Source organism: Alligator sinensis, unplaced genomic scaffold, assembly GCF_000455745.1.
Source record: "Alligator sinensis unplaced genomic scaffold, ASM45574v1 scaffold424_1, whole genome shotgun sequence".
NCBI classification, from domain to species: Eukaryota; Metazoa; Chordata; order Crocodylia; family Alligatoridae; genus Alligator; species Alligator sinensis.
In genome coordinates, this window is record NW_005842113.1 from 1,245,077 (window position 1) to 1,264,008 (window position 18,932).

General features: G+C 42.6%; 1 protein-coding gene across 4 annotated transcripts in view; it reads right to left on the reverse strand.

Annotated features, from left to right (window-relative positions):
- The window catches only part of IGSF5 (immunoglobulin superfamily member 5), an 84,286-nt gene that overhangs the window by 38,460 nt on the left and 26,894 nt on the right, over positions 1-18,932 (reverse strand). For all 4 annotated transcript variants that reach the window (XR_003094304.1, XR_003094305.1, XM_014520400.2 and 1 more), the window contains exons 5-8: positions 10,740-10,868; positions 10,214-10,238; positions 3,232-3,344; positions 1,325-1,398 (exon numbers count right to left, since the gene is read on the reverse strand). Coding sequence is in view for 2 of the 4 variants with exons in the window: in XM_014520400.2 (XP_014375886.1) it covers positions 1,325-1,398; positions 3,232-3,344; positions 10,214-10,238; positions 10,740-10,868 (341 nt within the window). In the remaining 2 variants the exon portion in view is untranslated. The remainder of the gene's footprint in view (positions 1-1,324; positions 1,399-3,231; positions 3,345-10,213; positions 10,239-10,739; positions 10,869-18,932) is intronic.

The following is an 18,932-nucleotide window of genomic DNA, read 5'->3' on the forward strand; positions in this document are numbered from 1 at the left end:
CTGGCACCAAGGTACCTTTCCAGAGAGGCCCCATGCAGGGAGGGCAGGGATGCAGACAGCTCCTCATCCCAGTCATCCCAGATCCCCATGCCCCTCCCCCGCCCCGAGCCCTGGTACCATGGGCTTGGTGGCAGCACAGAAAAGCGACTATCCTGTGTGTGCAGAGGGAGTGGGAGGACAAAGTCTGAAGATGCAGCAGCAGGTGCTGCCAGGAGCCTGGCCTGTCCCAGCCTGAGAATGGGACAGGGAGGCAGGCTGCCTGCAGCCAGCACCAAGCAGCCCACTTGCCTCAGGGAAGTGAGCAGGGATGGAGGTTCAGCCAGAAGCTGCCTGGGCCTGGCCCTGCCTGGCTGATGTACCATAGTCCCTGGGCACCTTTGTGTGCCCGGCCCCCCATCTGAGACCAGAGGCTGCGCACACCTTCAGTACAGAGCATCTTATCTGAGAAATGTTGCAAACTCTCACAAACAGCTTCTTTCTCATGACTCTGCAAGTCTTGCAACTACATGCAGGGGAAAGGCCACACTTGGAGGCCAGGATGAGGGTTCAGTGTCCCTGCTGCCCACAGCCAGGGCCCTGCAGATGCACCAGATCCACCAGAGGCAGATCCAGGACTATACTGTCTTCCAGGCCCAGCTTGTGATAGCATTGAGTGACCAGCTGGAGGACACACAGGCCTGGTGGCTGCTGGACATTGCACACAAGGACACACAAAACCAGTGCATGGAGGTGCAGGACCAGACAGACTAGGAGTTCCAGGCACAGCTCCTGGCCCTGACACGAAGCACCTGCTCTGCATTAGGCCTGGCAGGTTGGCATTCTGAAACACATGGGCATCATGGGCACTGCCCACCCCACCAGCACTCACATGCATGAAGGTGTCATGGTGGTCTCCTTGCCATGGAGCAGCAGAAGCAACAAGAAGACAGCTGCCACATGTTGCCCCTGCACTGTGCATGCTGCTCCTGGCCAGGGAAGTGGCTGGCCAGGGAGCAGAAAGCAGGGCTGCCTTTTCAAGAGGGCTGCCTGCTGCTGGCAGCTGCAACTGCAGCCAGAGCCTGGAGCTCCCCACGGTGGCACCAGAGGGGGAGATGCCTGCCTGGGAATGTTTACTCTCAAGTACTTTACTTGCAAGTAAACTGATCTTGGATCAAATGCATGTGTAGATGTGCCCTCAGAGACTTAAAAGAGATAATGCCAAATGTCAGAATAGAGCCCTCCTTGACTTTTAAATGTCTATATTCTTTAAGAACTGTGATCTGAGTATAGTACAAGTGAACTATGTGAAAAATGTCAAGATCTCAGCAGATTAAGTTCCAATTACCTGTGATGTAGAACTGACTTCTAAATCTTCTGGGCCATAGAAGTTGGAGGCCATTGGGGGAAGAGAGGCAACCTCTGTAACAGAAGAATATGTAAGTTCATTCTTAATTACTCTCTAACATTCCATGAACTATTCTGATATACAAATAAACAAGACTTACTACCATAAATAGAACTTGTATTCAATGAGTTTGCAAGGAACCCATCTTGAAGCCTGCTTGCCTAGCTGTACCTATTACTTTCTAGAATTTGGGTTACATACCAAAAAATGCTGTTTGATACCTCTGCAATTGCACAAGTCTATTACTTTACAGTTAATTTGTCAGGAAAAAGGGCACAGTTGAATTATAGGCTCACTACACTAGTTTTACATGATTTCAAAATTTGATACAGGATGATAATGTGGTGATAAATGCAAGCAGCAGGCAAAGCTTTGGCTGATTTTCTATTGCTGTAGAATAGGACACATAGTAAAGAGCAAAAGAAGAATGTGCTGTATTCAAAAGCATACAAGCTGCTCCAATAAAAAATATCACCCACAAAAATGCTTGCCTCTCTCATACATAAAGTTAGTCATTCATCACTAACATCATAACTCACTAATACATTTTCACATATACAATCACAGCAACATGGAGAAAAAGAGTGCAAAGGACAATTATCCATCTGTGTGTTTCTACAGAAAGCAGTGAGCTGTTTCAAGAATTGAGCTCTCTCCATGTTTTCTACCTCAATCTATATCTTCTGTTCACAGACATAGCAGTCTGTCATCCAGCAGGCCCCTAGCCAGTACTGTGTGGTTACTATTCAGCCTCCGCTTTAATGGACATCACTAGTGAACACTAATATTATTAGCACCATCAATTTCCAATTTAATTTTTTTTAAATATATCCTTCCCTAGCAGTATTCTAACATTCATTCTAACTACATAGGAACAACTGAAGACAGCTTACAATGGTGGTCAGCCAAACACTGAACATTAACATTATGCATGTCCCTAAAATAAGTCAATTCTATTCTGTGAGACAGTAAGCCAAACAGATACCTATCAGTGCCTGAAAAACAATGAGGTAAATATTACCCTGTGGTATCATTCCCAGAGAGAATATTTTTGAAGATTACATTGCACAAATGAACAATGCAACATTTGTTACAAGAATGTATTTGGTAGCCATGTTGGTCTGAGACAAAAAGAAATGCAAAAATCTAGAACTCTTGGCTCAGAGATATCTTTTATTAGAACAACTAAGAAATTGGGGAAAAAAAGCTTACAGAAACATATATATATTTTGTAATTTCTCAGTTGGCCTAATAAAAGGTATCACCTCTGAACCAAGGGTTCTAGATTTTTACATTTGTTACAATAAATTAATTAAGAATTTGGAAGCATCATCTGAGGTCATAATGATGTTGCATGATTAGCAAAGCAATGGTGATGAATTGTGAGCCTTAAAACATTCAAAGGTTTAACTGTAGTAAAAAAAAAGTAATATCCAATATCTCAGAACTTTGCTGAACTGTCAGAATGTCTATAATACTGGGCTGGAAATCCCATGACTTGATTTCATGTCTCAGTCAGACAGCAAACTTTTGCAAAACCAGCCATTCTTATAAGATTCCAGTACCCACCCCTTATCCTAGCAGGAATTTGGAAATTATAAGGCACATGGAAGGCATTTTTAAAATTTAAACAAAGTTCAAGTTTAGTTTGATTTTTGGAAATAGGTCCAGGTCTAGAAAGTACTTCTGAGGTCGCAAAAGTTGAGATTTTCCTTAGAACGTCCTGTAAATTAAGGAAAGCACTAAGGCTTTCTCTAAGTAGCATGGAGTCCAAATGCACATTTCTTGAAATATGGGGAAACAATTCCATTGTGTTAGCTTCATTGTCATCAACATGTTTGACTCACTTGGCATTTGTTCTGGGTGCCATGACTCCTCGGGAATGTATCCATTATTTTCACTACCATTCCTCCTCCTTGTTTCCAGACTGCCTTCATCTTTTTTCTTAGCTGAAACTTTTCTAGAAATAAAAATTCCTGTCATTAAAACCTTCATCACATGAGTGGTCCTAAATAGTATCTAATAGAGACACAAAGGGGATAGGAATACAAATAAATTACCAAGAGTTAAGCTAGGGCGTGACCTTACAGCATATTGACTACTCTGAAGTATCTGCTTGTGTGTCTGCTCTTTCCACAGGTAAAAGTGAGGTAGCTTACTCCTTGATGAAAGGGGGGTAAATTTCCTTGCACTTGCTGTTGGCTAAGAGTATGGAGATAGGCATTTATCACAAAATAACTGGAGTGCTATAAGTTTGCACCCTACCTTACTTGTTATCTTCAGTAACTTGTTTGCATGAACTTACCCAAAGTGACCTGCAGCCTGTTACCTGTCTCCTCTGTGTTCTTGGGGAACCCTGGCATAGTACCCAGCCTGTCTGACTCACAAAGGACTCACCACCACCCCCACCCCCCCCCGCACGCTCTCCCCACACCTGTACTGGAACTGATCAGAGAAAGGACTTACAAAAGGCAATAAAGGTGCAGTGTGAGACACTCCTAAACCCCTCTGGACAAGGGTTATAGGAGTAAGGCAACTCCCCTAGTCTCATTTACACTGAAGATGGGACAAGGAAGTACTTCCATTAGCATTCAGAGTGGAGAACAGAAATTCCAAGGCAAGGACTGCACTGAACTCTGGGACCAGGGAAGCACTGCACGATGAGGGAACTCTGCTCCAAATGCCAATCAATCCACGTGTGCACACACCCAGCTCAGCATTTATCAGACAAATTCTAGTAATGACTCCTTTATTGGTACCCAAAACACTGAATCTGCCTGTTTGCATTGTGAGCTCCCTCAGAGTAACAGCCGCCCATAGCCAGGAACGGTCAGCTCCTATTGTCCAGCATAACAAAACAACTCTGGTATACTCCCTTGAGCTATCATTTACCCATAAATAAACCTAGTGTTCTCCCTTGATCCATTGTTGTTTCCCTATTGTTAGCGCTCTACAAAAACCCCTACCCAAGCTCAAGTTTCTGTTCTGGTGCTTGGATCCAAACATTGCACCAGTTCTACTGGGACTTCCCCTTCTCCTTTTCTGCCTGGAATACCTCCGCTGATCATGCTAGGGGCTCTGCCTGTCTCAAGCACTCTAGACCTGAAACTGAACAGCTTGTCTGCAAGCTCCAACAAACACCTGGAACCTCGATCGGTTCAATCTTCACGGAGTGGTGAGACCCCAACTCTCACTCTCTCTGTTTAAGCCCACTTTCTAAGCCTCAGACCTGATTTAATCTCTCTCTCTCTCTCTCTCTCTCTTGTTCTCTCTTACTCCAGGCATTACTTTAACAACCTGACTTTTGTTGATCAGACTTGAGCTAGATTTCCCAAAATACCCAACTGAAGTTGTGTAATACTGTAACTGTTTTGTTTGTTTTTCCTTGTATGGCTATTACTACTACTATCATCATAAGTTTCATATACCTGGTAATAAAATAAATTTTATGGTCAAGCTGTTTTCCATACTCTCTCTCCAAACTTCATTTACTCTTTCTTCTCCTCCACCCCTGCCCCTCCATTTGCTCTGCAGCAACACTTCTTTTACCTAAGTCAAAGATCCCTGTAAAACCCAAAAATTGTGTGGGGTCTGCTCATCAAGGGAGTTACTATCAGGACAATTGGGACAAGAGATTGGGAAGTGCTGAGCTGTGGCATATGAGGGTGTCAGCCTGTAAATGCTGATTGACCCAGCTGACTCAGATGTGCCTTGTTCCTGTGCTGAGTCTGTGGCACATGAGGGTATCGCCCTGGAAATGCTAAGTAATCCTGCCCACTAAGACATGCTCTGTTAATCTGTGTGTGTGTGTATGTGTATGTGTTCGACTGATTCCGTAGCTGGAGGAACCTAGCCCCATTGAAACTTAGCCCTGCAAGGTAGCTCCAGCAGGGGTGAGGACTTGCAGAAAGGAGAAATAGAGATCCATATAGAAACACAAGTGACACAAGCAGTACATTGATAGAATTGCAGAGACCCCAGAAATTTAACTCTAATAAATGAGCACACCCCAAAGGAATAGGCAAATCTGGTAACAAGCCATACCTGACTTTTAAAAAGGTAATTAAAATATTTCTCATCCTTGAAACCATTATATTGCAGGTAGAGTCCTGGAAAAACCCCAACTAGAGTTTCTGCTTAATCAGCAACTGGGAAATTCAAAACTTTACCCCCAAGACCTCTAGTCTCTGACGCACTTCATGGCTTTTGTATAAAATGAATTGCAATCTCAAATTCTGTGTTAGACTGTGTTGCTGACTCACAGATCTGTGTTGTGGACAGCATAGAGAGTTTCCTTGTGTCCCGACTGTCAATAATGGTGGATTCCAAGGAAAGTATTGAATAGGGGATAGATCACTCTAGAAATATCCAGTTCAGTGTCCTCCCTCTATAGCATACACTTTTGCTCATAAACGTTATGTGCCTCCCAAGGCTGGGGGGGCATGGTAACTGCCTGCTACAGTGAGGACATCTAATATGCATTGTCCTCTCTACTCTTAGGTAAATCAAGATAGATTAAGTAAGGAGTTCTTGTCTTTTTAAAGTTTAACCCACATGTATTTGGAAAGCAGCAACCTGCATTTGTATCCACATTTCTGTCCTATCCACTCCAAACTTGCTCAAACCAGAGCACTCTTGGGATCAGCAAAAAGCTAATTTCTTTGTTCAGGTTTTGAGGAAGTAGTGGGCAGGGCCATGTGAAACCTTCCACAAGGTTCTGCACAAGAATCTACAAGCAACGTGAAGTTTTAGCAGGTGAAAGGTAAAGTGCTAGCAGGGATCATAAACTGGCAAGCAGAACAGCAAACAAAATGGGTGGGACTGCAGAGAAGTTACAGCTGGATTGGGAGGTTTTTTGTTTGTTCCCATTGTTGAGGAACCTTCTGCATTTATTTTTATATTTGAGGTAAAACATACCATTAAAGTAAAACATACATAGATGGGCACGGTCAACATCTAAGCAAATCTAAAATCAACATTGCTGAAATGAGGTCTAAAAGCATTCAACATTTCATTAAGATCCAACTTAATTTACCAGAGGTCAGATTCAGAGAATATATAGGGGAAAAAGACAACCAGAGTGTAACCGGTAATATTCTACACTAGCCTCATGTAAAACCTGTAGAAAAAGCACTCTGGTAGCCAAATGTAGGCAGAAACATCTAGGCAACTCTCTGGGATCTGGGGGGAAGATTTTATCATTGTGTTTTAGCAAATACATTCTCTGGAATTCTGACTTTATCTGTTGGGTAGACTCTTTGCATAGATTCTGCCCTGGCAAAATTAATGTTCACAGTGGGTTCTGGGCAGGACTAGGTTAAAATGCAAATAAGCTCTGCTGATGCAGCAATCCAAATATAAAGTTGTCCCTAGATTTGGCCTCAGCTGTTTTGCTGATTTAGTCCAGCCTGTTTGTACATCTGTTCCTGGTATATTGACTGAAATAATATTTTTTTAAAGAATAACAAAAAATTAAAAGATCTTGATCTGATGATCTTTCCAAAATGATTTCTGCAATAGCAATTTATGCTCCACTAATCTCTCAGAATACTTTAAATGCATCAGTACTGAATAAAAGAGAAGTGGTCAAGAACATCTATTTAGACTTTCAAAAGACTTTTGACAAAGTTCTACATATGAAACTGATTATTAGAGGGTGATTAAAAGACAGTATGAAGAGTACAGTTAAATATCCCACAAGCAATAATTGTATATCAATTCATGGTTTATCCCTGAAAATAAAAATGAATAACACAAAGTTACGTGATAAAACTTCCATGGTACCATTAATAGTGACAAACAGGCTCTTAATATTGATGAACAGAAGCATGCATTTTTAAGGTGTTTTGTACTAATGCAGTGGTGTACACAATTAATTTGCTTTGTATTCAAGTGTATCTGATACTCATTTAACTAAGTAGGAAACGTTGACAGTGATCACTGGGCAGTCTTTGTTTTTGTTTGTTTTGGTTTGTTTTGTTTTGTTTTGTTTTGTTTTGTTTTACAGTCCAACTCTAATGATCCTTAAAAAACAGGGGACATGATCTAATTTGTCTGCCAATCTGTCTCAATTAACATGAATCAATATGTCTCAGTTTCAGCCTGCCTTTGTACACCAGAAATTCTAGTAGAGTGATACCCTAAGTTCTCTGTAAGTAGTACACCTACTGTAGTCTTTTTGAAAAGTAGAAGGCAAGGTAGATTTGCACTTTATTGACTAACCAAAGTAGATATACATATTATACCACAAGCTTTCATGGGACAAAAGCTTTTTCAGATGCTGTTCCCACAAGTTTGTGATATATATATATCTATATATATATAGATATATAGATATCTATATATCTATATATATATATAAGTTACAAATCTATCCTGCCTTCTGCTTGACTTCAGACTAACACAGCTAACTTCATCTTTTGGAAACTCAGAGATAGCTGCTGCAGTGAACAGTGCCCTCCTATGGAATTAGTTGCAAATGTGAAGAACTGAGCCTGAGAGAAAACCTGTTGCAAATTGGAAACTGCTGCTAAGTCACAAACTGAAGCCTGGTTTCAGCAAAGCACCTGAAGACATATATCTAATTTTTAAGCACGTGTGTAGAGGGAACTACTCATGCTTAAAAGCAAATCGTTAAATACTTCACTAAAACCAAGATGTGCTAACTAAAGCATTTTGAACTTTTTAAACAAGGTTTTTATGTTTTTATTATAGTCAGAAATGGCGTGGTGGTGATTCACCTGAAAGAGTCTAATGGGCAATTTTCTGACATTTTTTAGGGTACTGGTTTACAATATCCAGACCAGGTTGCATGATAATTTAGAGAAAAGAAAAACTAAAAGTAGAGTAAGATGTTGAGCTGTACTGGCAAGAGGCTCAGCACAAAACTCACAGCACAGGGAGACTGGGGAGCAATGATGGCTTTACGCCACATTTCCGCCATTATGATTCTGAGTTATTGTGGTGGATAGTAAGGCCCCTAAGATCATTCAGATACAAAACAGTTTCAAACACTGTGCCTGGGTACCTACTTGTGGCAGTAGTATGCAGAAACCATAGAGAAATAGGGCTGGAAGGAACCTCCAAAGGTCATATAGTCGAATCCCCTGCCTGAAGCAGGATCACAAAATTACAGAATCATAGACAATTAGGGTTGGAAGGAACCTCAGGAGGCCATCTAGTCCAACCACCTGCTCAAAGCAGGACTATCTCTAGCTATATCAGCTCAGCCAAGGCTTATCATTCCTAGCCAAACCATCCTATACAAATCCATAATCTAACCTCCCCATAAAACTATCATCAACCCTGACACAGCACAAAACATAACATCCTAACCTGCCACAGGTAAAGCAAGGGGACCAAAGCAGCCAATGTCCTGTGTCCTGCTTCTGTAAAAGGTTACTAATATACACATAGGAGATCCCAGGTAGAAGGCCACAACCCTGCTACAGATGAAGGCAACCCCCCCTCCCCCTCCCCACAGTCCATACCAATTTGACCATGGGGTAAAATTCCTTCTTGACCCCAAATATGGTGATTGGTCTGACCCTGATCACAACAGCAAGACTCTCTAGCCAGCACAGGTGACTGGGGGGGGCAGGCCACAGGGAGGCACATGACCCCCTTGAGATTGGGCCCCAAAAGTGGAGCAGTTTTTTTGCCACAGTTTTTTTTCCATGTGGCCTGGCAGCATGTGGTGTGGGGAGCACTAAGCCATGGCACAGAAGTATAGGAGCAGATGTGAGGCTTTTGGCCCACCCCCAGGCCTACCCACAAACTTTAGTTAAAGCACCCCTGCTGCCATTTTGAAGTGCAGGACCCTGAATACATGTGACACTGAGGTTGTTTTAATTAGAGCAGCTCTTGGATCCACTCTAATGAAAATGCCCTCCTCTCCACCCAGACCACATGTAAAGACATCTTCTGGAGTTATCTTGTGAACTGGGTTTGCACACCTAACAGTGTGGTGGTGTGGTATTAAAACCAAGTATTCAGTATACTCATCTGAACTTGACATTTGTTGATTTTAGATTTGCTTAGCTGTTGACCATGCCCATCTATGTATGTTTTACTTTAATGGTATGTTTTACCTCAAATATAAAAATAAATGCAGAAGCTTCCTCAACAATGGGAACAAACAAAAAACCTCCCAATCCAGCTGTAACTTGTCTGCAGTCCCACCCCCTTTGTTTGCTGTTCTGCTTGCCAGTTTATGATCCCTTCTAGCACTTTACCTTTCACCTGCTAAAACTTCACGTTGCTTGTAGATTCTTGTGCAGAACCTTGTGGAAGGTTTCACATGGCCCTGCCCACTACTTCTTCAAAACCTGAACAAAGAAATTAGCCTTTTGCTGATCCAACACCCAATGCTTCTGAGGAAGGCTTTAAAACACCCTAAAATGTGTAATGGCAAAGTCCAGAAACATGGGAAATACCCATAATAAGCAACATGGACCAGTGGCTGTCCAACCTCTTCTTAAACACCACAACTTCCCTAAGCAGTGTATTCCACTGCCTCACTATTCTAACAGTGAAGAATTTTTTCCTGATATTTAGCCTAAACCTGGTTGCAACAACTTCAAGCCATTAACGTCCACACTTCTCAGGGCTGCAGCCCTTACCCTTGTCTTCTGACACACTCCTTAAGCCTAGGGTTGCAGTAGAGGGGATTATGGGGCAATGTAAATTACCTGACACAAAGCGTGAATCAGGGGAATATTCAGCTCAAATCAGGTCAGATTAGGGGCTTCAGTGGCTTTTTGACAGGGCTGAAGACAGCGTAAGAGGGTCATAACCAAGGGACAATATTTCCTGTGATATTCAACTTACCTCATCTCCTTTTGATAGGTGGATTCTGAAAGAAATGAAAAAATGAATTTAAAATATGGGACAATTAAACATGGCCTACTACAGAGGTTCGAATTTCTGTATTAGAACCAAGTTCTGTCCCCTTCCACTTGTAATCATATCATTCCTGCACAATTGTTTGCATGGAAAATGAACACCATGAAAGTATTCATTCAATACATTAATTATAGCTATATATCACATAGCTGCACAAATCTAGATGAAGGTGTGCATTGACAATCCATGAGATTTGTGTTCTAATAAGGCACTGTTGACATTAACACGCTACATTCTTACTATGGTAGAAATACTAATGAGTCCACCAAGAAAGGGTTGACTTCTTATGGGGTAACAGAAGAGTGAAATGTATTGTCTACAAGCTACCAGTTCCCAAAATTCCCTGTCTGTCTGAACATTCCTTACCAAACTTTGCAGAATGCCTTAACTGACATGATAACAGATTATAGCTAATTTAAGACTTAAAAATATATTAGCAAAATCCACTTACCTTTCTTTTTTTGGCGGTGGCAGCAGTATACAATAATCACAATAATAATGATCAGAAGAAGAAAACAGACAACTGAAACTACGACTGCAACTATTATAATCCATGTGCTTGTACCGTCTCCTGTGTTTTCTATTAAATTAAATGAAGAAGTATTATACTACCAGAACTGCAGCTGGCATTTTGCTAAAGAATAGGTATGCATCTTTCTGTGAGCACTATTCAAATTACTCATGGATTATTTAATATCAAAGATTAATTGTTTTTCTCATTTGTTTGCCAGGTGACTTTATCCTACATTTATTGATAGTGCCCAAAAGTGCAAAATGCCTTGAACATGATCGTTTTTTTTCACTGCAATTATTCTACTTTAGCCTATAGTTCCTTCTATTGCTGACAAACACTGGATGCTCTTTTTTTATTCTTCTCACTTACGTTGGGGGCAGTTTGTCCCTGGTCCAACACCTTTTACAGACAACAGGGGCAAAATTCTACTTTGCTGTTAAGGAATCTAAATGGCACTTTCATTGTTTTAGAAGACATGAAATGACATTCTACTTCATCCTGCATAATCATCAGAATTTCACTAAAAAGTCTATATTTTTACCTGTCTGCCTTGTACCCAAAGTGACTGTTTGCCCAGCTGTGCATCCTGGGAAACAATTCAATATGACCACCAAGTCATTCAGCTCCCTTTATGTTTTGTTGCAATTTAATTTCCCCCTGGAGTCAAATAAAAGCTGTGCAAGACCTCTGAAACTGCAGTTGACCCACAACCAGGACTAGTAGTGGCTTGACACTGTTGCAAGTGGCAGATTTGTGTTGCAATGTATTAAAACCTCTACCCAAGAAGATGCATGATCTAGGCCCACTCTCCTCAAAGGGATGTGAGCAAGGGCTCACCTCTCACACCATAGGACAGTGTCACAACTACCACACTATGCAGAACTAGGGGCACCTTGTTGTTACAGCTGTGTCATTGAGCAGCTAAAGGGATGGATTTATGAACCAGGAAAAGGAGAATCTGCCTCTATAGCCAAGATGAGGGCCACTATATTGACTGAGAGAGGTCTTGGGCTCTAGTTCCTATTTGTCCACTTCACCCAGTAACTAGTTAATGCCAAATGCAGCACTGACACTAGTCTGGAATAATGCCATTTTTAATGGATTACACTTCAATAATAGATGTAAGAGAGCTACTGTTCATCTCCAGAGGACAGTACTGCCTAGTGAAATGAATGTGTGATTCTGGAAGAGGCAACGGAAACTGTTTCCAGTGTCTCACTGATTCCCCATTGAAAGTGTGGAGCATTGAAAGCATGTCCACACAGGTGAACAGAATGCTTCTTTGTACCTGGCCCTGTTAACAGAAATGAAGTGGGTTCAACAATTAATGCACCTGTATTTTCTCTGCAGAAAATTCAGGCTCCTGCATTGGGAGCAAATTGTGCCCAACAGGAGAAGTCCAGTCCAGAGCTGCTCCTTCCCTGCTCTGCCCTCCTGCAGCATCCAGGAGAAGCTTCAGGCTCCCCTGGGTGCCAGCCTCTAGCTGTCCCGGCTCTGGGGGCAGCCCTGATCTGTGTAGGGTGGAGGTGGAGGGGTGTGGCAAGGGGAGCTGTCCCAGCTTGGTGGGCAGCTGCCTGCCAGCCTTGCACAGATCAGGACCCATCCTGATCTCTGCAGGGCTGGGATTACTGTTCTGGTGGCTAGGCAGCTGCCTCCTAGCCACACAGAGATCAAGACAGGTCCTGATCTGCATGGGGCTGGCAGGCAGCTGGCCCCTGAGCTGGGACAGCTCCCCACATTCCTTTTCCTCCACTCCACATTAATCAGGGCTGCCTCCAGAGCCAGTGCAGCTCCACGAGTCCTGAAATCCATGTGGCTGAGAGGCAGCTGCCCAGCAGCCAGGACAGCTCTCCCAGGCACATGGAGATTGGGATGGGTGTGGAAGATCGTGTCTTGCTGAACCAGGACAGCTCTCCCTGCCCTCTGTGGCCCCCTACTGCCTATGCTGACCAGGAGCAATTTGGTCTCAGTCAACACCTACATGTTCACTTTGGCACATTAGTTTAATGCACCGTTTTCTTGTACATGTATCTACGGGTACTAGAAAACAGCACATTAGACTAATCTACTGCACAGTAATTTCTGTGCATGTGTAGATGGTGACACTTTACAGTGCATTAAATTAGCCTAATGTGCCCTGTGTAGACATACCCAGTCAGAGGTGTCTTAGCAGTGAAAAAGAATTAAGTTGTGGGAGGCTTTCCATTGACTTGAGTAGGTATGAGATCACAATTCCAGTTCATACTGGGTGCTCCTACATGAGACACTTTACTATGCATTAGACTAATCTAGTGCACAGTAACAATCAGGGTTTATATGTATGCAGCAATTACAGCAGAGTAGATTAGCCTAATGCGCCATTTTCTAGTACCTATAGATACAGGTACTAAAAATCAGTACATTAGTTCAATGTGTTGAAGCACACATATAGACACTGACTCAGCCTAGGCAGCAGGGGGGCTATAGAGGGAGGGGAGATCTCTCCTGGTTCAGGGGAGTGGGCAACATTGCCAGCCAGCTCCCCCTGACTGCTACAGGGAGGCAGAACAGAGCAGGAGCAGACCTAAACTGAGCTACTCCTATCAGGAGCAAGGGCACACATTCAGATGCATGCAGGAGCCCAGTTTAATGTATCTGAATTTTCTGCACAGAAAATTCAGGCGTATTAATTGCGCATGTAGATGTGCCCACTGATAAACTTTCTCTGTCTACTGTGAGGGACAAACATGGTAAAAGAACAGTTATTGAGTAGGAAGCTGCTAAATTAACACAGACCTATACATAACATTATGTGCTGGCCTACTATCTGCATTAATGTGTTCTTTTTTCACAAAGTTGAATTATACAGCTTCCTTTTTTCACATGTAAAATTAAATTAGGTGATTTCAAAATCATTCAATATTGGCCGGTTTCAAGAGAGACTTACAGTATGCCCCCAAGATAATCAACATTAAATGGATACCCATTATTCTTAAGTAACCAGCAGCATACTGCAGACACTTGTCTTGACTGTAATGGCCTCACCCATTTGCTTCACCCAAATATCCCAAGTATAATACCACTTAGCCACTCCCTGAACTTTCTAAAAGCAGCCCAAAATATAACCCTCGCAGCTGTTTAAAAAAACCTTCAAAACCAACCCAAATACAGACTTGGTAATTTGGTTTGTCTGTGCTGCACTGGATTTGTATGGGTAACAAATCTTTTAGTGTACCCCACTGAAGATGGCCGTGCATGGCAAAATGTATAGCTTAGATATATCTTCCAGTCTGATCAAAGAATGAGATTCAGTAAAAGTGCAAAGTACTACAAGTAGACAATTACAAAATGCACAGATAAGGAAGAACCAGATGGCAATTTTGCAGAAAAGGAGCTGGAGCTTATAGTAGATCACAGACTGGCCATGATTCAGCAGTGTCATACAGCTGTGAGAACAGTAACCCTGTGTCATATGTAAACAAGTGTTGCATGTAAGATGTGAGGCAATACTTCCAGTCTACTCAACATTGGTTAGGCTACATCTGGAATAATGTGTCCAGTTTTGGCACCACACTTCAAGAAAGGTGTTGACTAACTAGAAAAAGGCAGAAGACAACAACAAAAATTATCAGAGCTCTAGAAATCATAACATATGAAGGAAGACAGAAAAAAATTAGGTTTGTTTAATCTAGAAAGGAGAAAACAAAGGAGAGAAATAAGTCTTCAAATATGTAAAAGGTTACTACAAAGAGAAAGGTTATATGAAATGAAGAGAAACTGTTCTTCTGGGGATTGTTGACTGGGAATAGGACATGAACTAAAGAGCAGGGTTAAATTGCAGCAAGGGAGATTTAGTTTAGACATTAGGAAAAACAATCTAATAGTAAGGATAGCTAAGGGTTATTTAGAGAGGTGGTGGAAACTCCATGTTCGAAGGTTTTCAAGAACTGATTAGACCAACATTTCCCCAAGTTTGTTGGTTTATGCATCACAGTAGCAGGGCTGGGCACTTATGTCAACTCTGCTTCAGTGGTAGCAACATCTCCTATCAGAGCAGGCAGTAAGGGGAACTGACCACCCACCACCAACTGCTGCTGATGCTGCTTGTCAGCAGTAGTCATTGTTAGGGAAAGTGCTAGTAGCAGCTGAAAAAGAAGGGGCGCCAGGCAGCAATCAGCAGATATGATTTGTATAATCACCCAGCAATCTGTCATCTCCCCCTCCTCCCCTCCACCCCCTGCCTTCCCCAAGGCAAATTCTGGGTTAGACAGCTATCAGGAACAATTTACCTTGGGGTACAAGGATAGACTAGGAGACGTTTCAAGATCCCTTTCAGCCTCACTTATTATGATTTTCTACTTTCCGTTATTTCTGTGGAAGCCTTCAAGTACTCCTGGATTTTCAACCAGCACATTACAAAAGTAGAGGCCAGCATATGAAACAAGCACATGGATGCTAGGCATTGGTAGTGATCCTTACAGCAATAGATGACAACTTTAAAATATGGACTTGATTTTGCATTTTAAACTCCCAAATCTTTGCCCATTATTGAGTTTGATATAGTCCTAATGAACTGGGCTGCCTCTGCCTGCTCCCCTGTCTCCATGTGCTGCTCCCTAGCTCGCCAGGGCACAGTGTGCCCCAGCACAGGGGCTGCCTGCCAGCTAACCCCATGCTGAAGCACCCTGTGCCCCAGGAAGCCCCCACCACCATCACCACCACTCCCTCTGCAGCACATGGAGCAGCGGAGCCCTCACACTGAAGCACCTGGAGACACAAAAGGAGGCAGCCTTGAGCTGACTGCTCCCCAGTCTTGGGGCACACTGTGTCCCAACCAGCTGCTCCATGGCTGGCTGGGGTGCAGTGTGCCTCAGCACTGGGGCTCCACAATGGAGCCCCCACACTGAGGCACGAGGACGCAGGGGAGCAGCCAGCCCAAGGCTGCCTGCTCCCCTGTTTCAAGGCACACTGCACCCCAGCCAGATGGGGAGCACCTAGTGGGGGTGCAGGGTGCCTTAGTATGGGGGCTCCACAGCGCACGGAGATGGGGAAGCAGGCAGCCCTGGGCTACCTGCGCCTCCATCTCCCCATGCTGCTCCCTGGCTGGCCAGAGCATAGGGTGCCTCAGCACAGGGGATGGCTAGCCCCTGCTGAGGCATCCTGTGCCCCAGCCAGTCACCCGCACTCTGCAGCACATGGAGTACTGGGCCAATGTGTCTCACTACAAACCACACGGGCAAGGGCATGTGCTGCAGCACAAAGTAGCAGCACAAATTTGTACCAGTACTATTTGTGCTGCTGCAAAACCATGCTTCTGCTTGTGTGGACCCAGCCTAAGTGTCTGTTATCTTCTATCAGCTCCTTGGCTTCCTTCTGGCACAAATATATACATCTCTTTTCTCCAAACAGTCTACTCGCTTACACTATGCAAGCACAATGTTTTTAATCTCTACCTAATTGTACAATGGCGGGAGCTGATGCGCTCTGAAACCAGACTGATAAATCTAAGCATTTTAGCAGGGCCAGATTAACACATAGACAAAGTTGGCACATGCCTAGGGACTAAGTGAAGAAGGGGCCCAGTTGTGCTTATTTTACATATAATTATTGAATGAAAAAAGTAAAGGACCACAAGTTTGTTTGCCTAGGGCCCACTGAAAGGTTAATAATCTGGCCCTTGATCTTAGTTCAATTTAAAACTCTAAACTGCTGGATAAAAATTAGATCTTTTACATCTACCAGATACCCCAAGAAGTGCAGTCTAGAAGGCTTTCCTTTGCCAAATAAACCCTGGTTTGAATAGTTAAAAAACATCTATATTCTCCTCCAGACAAATGGCCTGAGAAATGTACTGAGAGTCCCTAATCCAATATTTCCCCTATATTTTAAAGCAAACCATCAGAGATCCTAGCATGCAGACAGATATGATGGCAATTAGACTGTTTCAAACTTTTCCTTTTTTTTAAACTAATGAAATACTCCTTTGGCCAGAAACCTACATGTCTGTGGTGCAAAACTACAAACAACTAGGCTATTACTAAACTAAGATTCACTCTTATGAGATCTGTAGTTGTCATGGACAGGTGGTATCTGATCCCATATTTGGACAGAAGATGTTTTTTGGGAAGAATGATTTAGATTATTTAATTTTTTCCTTTATGTTATCATACGCTATGTAGTGGTTTTTTTGTGTAGGCTTGTGGCATAGATAATCTTATTGTGTGTTTTTAGCAAGAATTGAATATAATTATATGATTGTAGGTGTGCTATTCTATGCAATCTTTATTGCTTGTTTTATTATATTGTCTTTGAAAATGCAATAAATAAACTATTACTACCACAACGTTTCTCTTCATACTTTTTGAGCTCTCAGTCCTTCTCCCATTTTCCAATCACGTCCTGGAACCTTGTCTCCTTATCTCTGCATCTAACTTTCTGACTAGCTTCAGACCTCATTTTAAGATGTCTAGTCACTTCCTATGGTCAGGAGCTTTAAATTCACTCCATCAGGCCAGATACAGATGTTCAGTTTTGACCAGAAAAATCTTCGGTTTCATAGTAGGAAACAGAAGTGTGTAGAAGTGCAAGCTTATTTTCCCAGAGTAAAAATGCCTGGGAGAAAAATAACCCAGGAACAACCAGAGTTAAATTGTTTTTGAAAGAGTTTCTCCTGGGAGACTGAAGGTTTGCACTCTTCTCAGGGACCAGGAAGAGTGGAGCTAGGGGAAAGGCTCTGATGCCCCCCTAAGACCAGGGTCACCCCAGTCTGGAGAAAGCATGTGAGCCAGCTTCTCCTGCCTATCCCATAGGCTAGGAGGGGAGGGCAGGGGAGGGAAGGAGGAGCCCAGCTGTTCTCTACCTGCTTCCTATGCTGGAGTTCCCAGCATAGAAAGCAGGCAGGGGCTTTGCCATGCTGCTCCCTCTGCTTGGCTCCTGAGGAGCTCCCACCTGCTACTTGATATCCTTCCCCTTTCCCAGGCAGGAGACAGGACAGGCTGTGAATTAATGGACTCCCCTAAGTGTTATGGTGGCCCAAGGAGCAGCCCTCTAGTGCTTCCCAACTGGGAAGCTTGCCTGTGAATCTCTCCAGTCACTGAAATGGAGAAACATCTATATAGGCCAGCTCCCAGGCTATTTTTCTACCCAAAGAAATTACTTTTGTTAGAAATGCACATTTGTATGCATCTTAAGAAAATTTGCCATCAAATTCTCTCCCCAGATATTTAAATCCTAATCACACTGTAATGCATGACAAAACACCCATTAACATGAAAGGAAGCAGAATCAAGTCCTTTAACTTCCATTTCTCTGTGCATTCTTATCTTATGCCTTTATTTTTATGTTTATGTCTTGTAATAGCTTTCACAACTAATTTTAACCCAGATTTGTATTAAGCTACCTGCAGAGAATAATTTGCTAGACTGTCATACAAAGGTTATATGCAAGCAATGCAAAAGTTAATAGAGGTGTGCAGGTCGTTTTTTTTAATGAGTCACAGAAACAGATCTTCGTGACTGATACTCTTAACAAACTTTGTTTGCCAGTCACAATTTTATCCTTGGGCAAACATGAAATCATCAGTTTCACATGTACTGGTTAACTACAGAAGTCATAAAGCCAGGCTTGGGGAGAGGGGGGTTGCTTTGTTTTGGTTTGGTTTCTTTGTTAATCAGATTTTAATATTGTATCTGTTCTTGTGATTTGTAGCCTTTCAACCTTCATTGCCAATTCACTTGCAAAAGCAGGCTGCTTTTAAACAAATTCAGGATTCGTCTGCTGGTTAGAGCAAGACAGACTTAAAAATAAAAAGAGTGACAAAATATTTCAGTTAAATGCGTATCCTTGAGTTTTGTTCCAGAGAAACAAATAAGAATCACCGACACTAAACAGCAGAAACAAAAAGATGTTAATGGCACTGCCCTTCTGCTCTGCACTAGCACTTTTCTGATTTATGACTATCACTCAAAGCAAACATTGGGTTAAGATGTGTTTTTTAATGTTGGTGATTACTGAGAATCATGCTGATTTAAATGCAGTGTCCTGTACGGAATCTTTCTAAACACAACGTTAATTGGTAGAGCAAGCTAAGCAGAAAATATTCCATAGAATAATCAAATACTTGGAGTTTTAAGATTGTCCTTAACTCTTTCC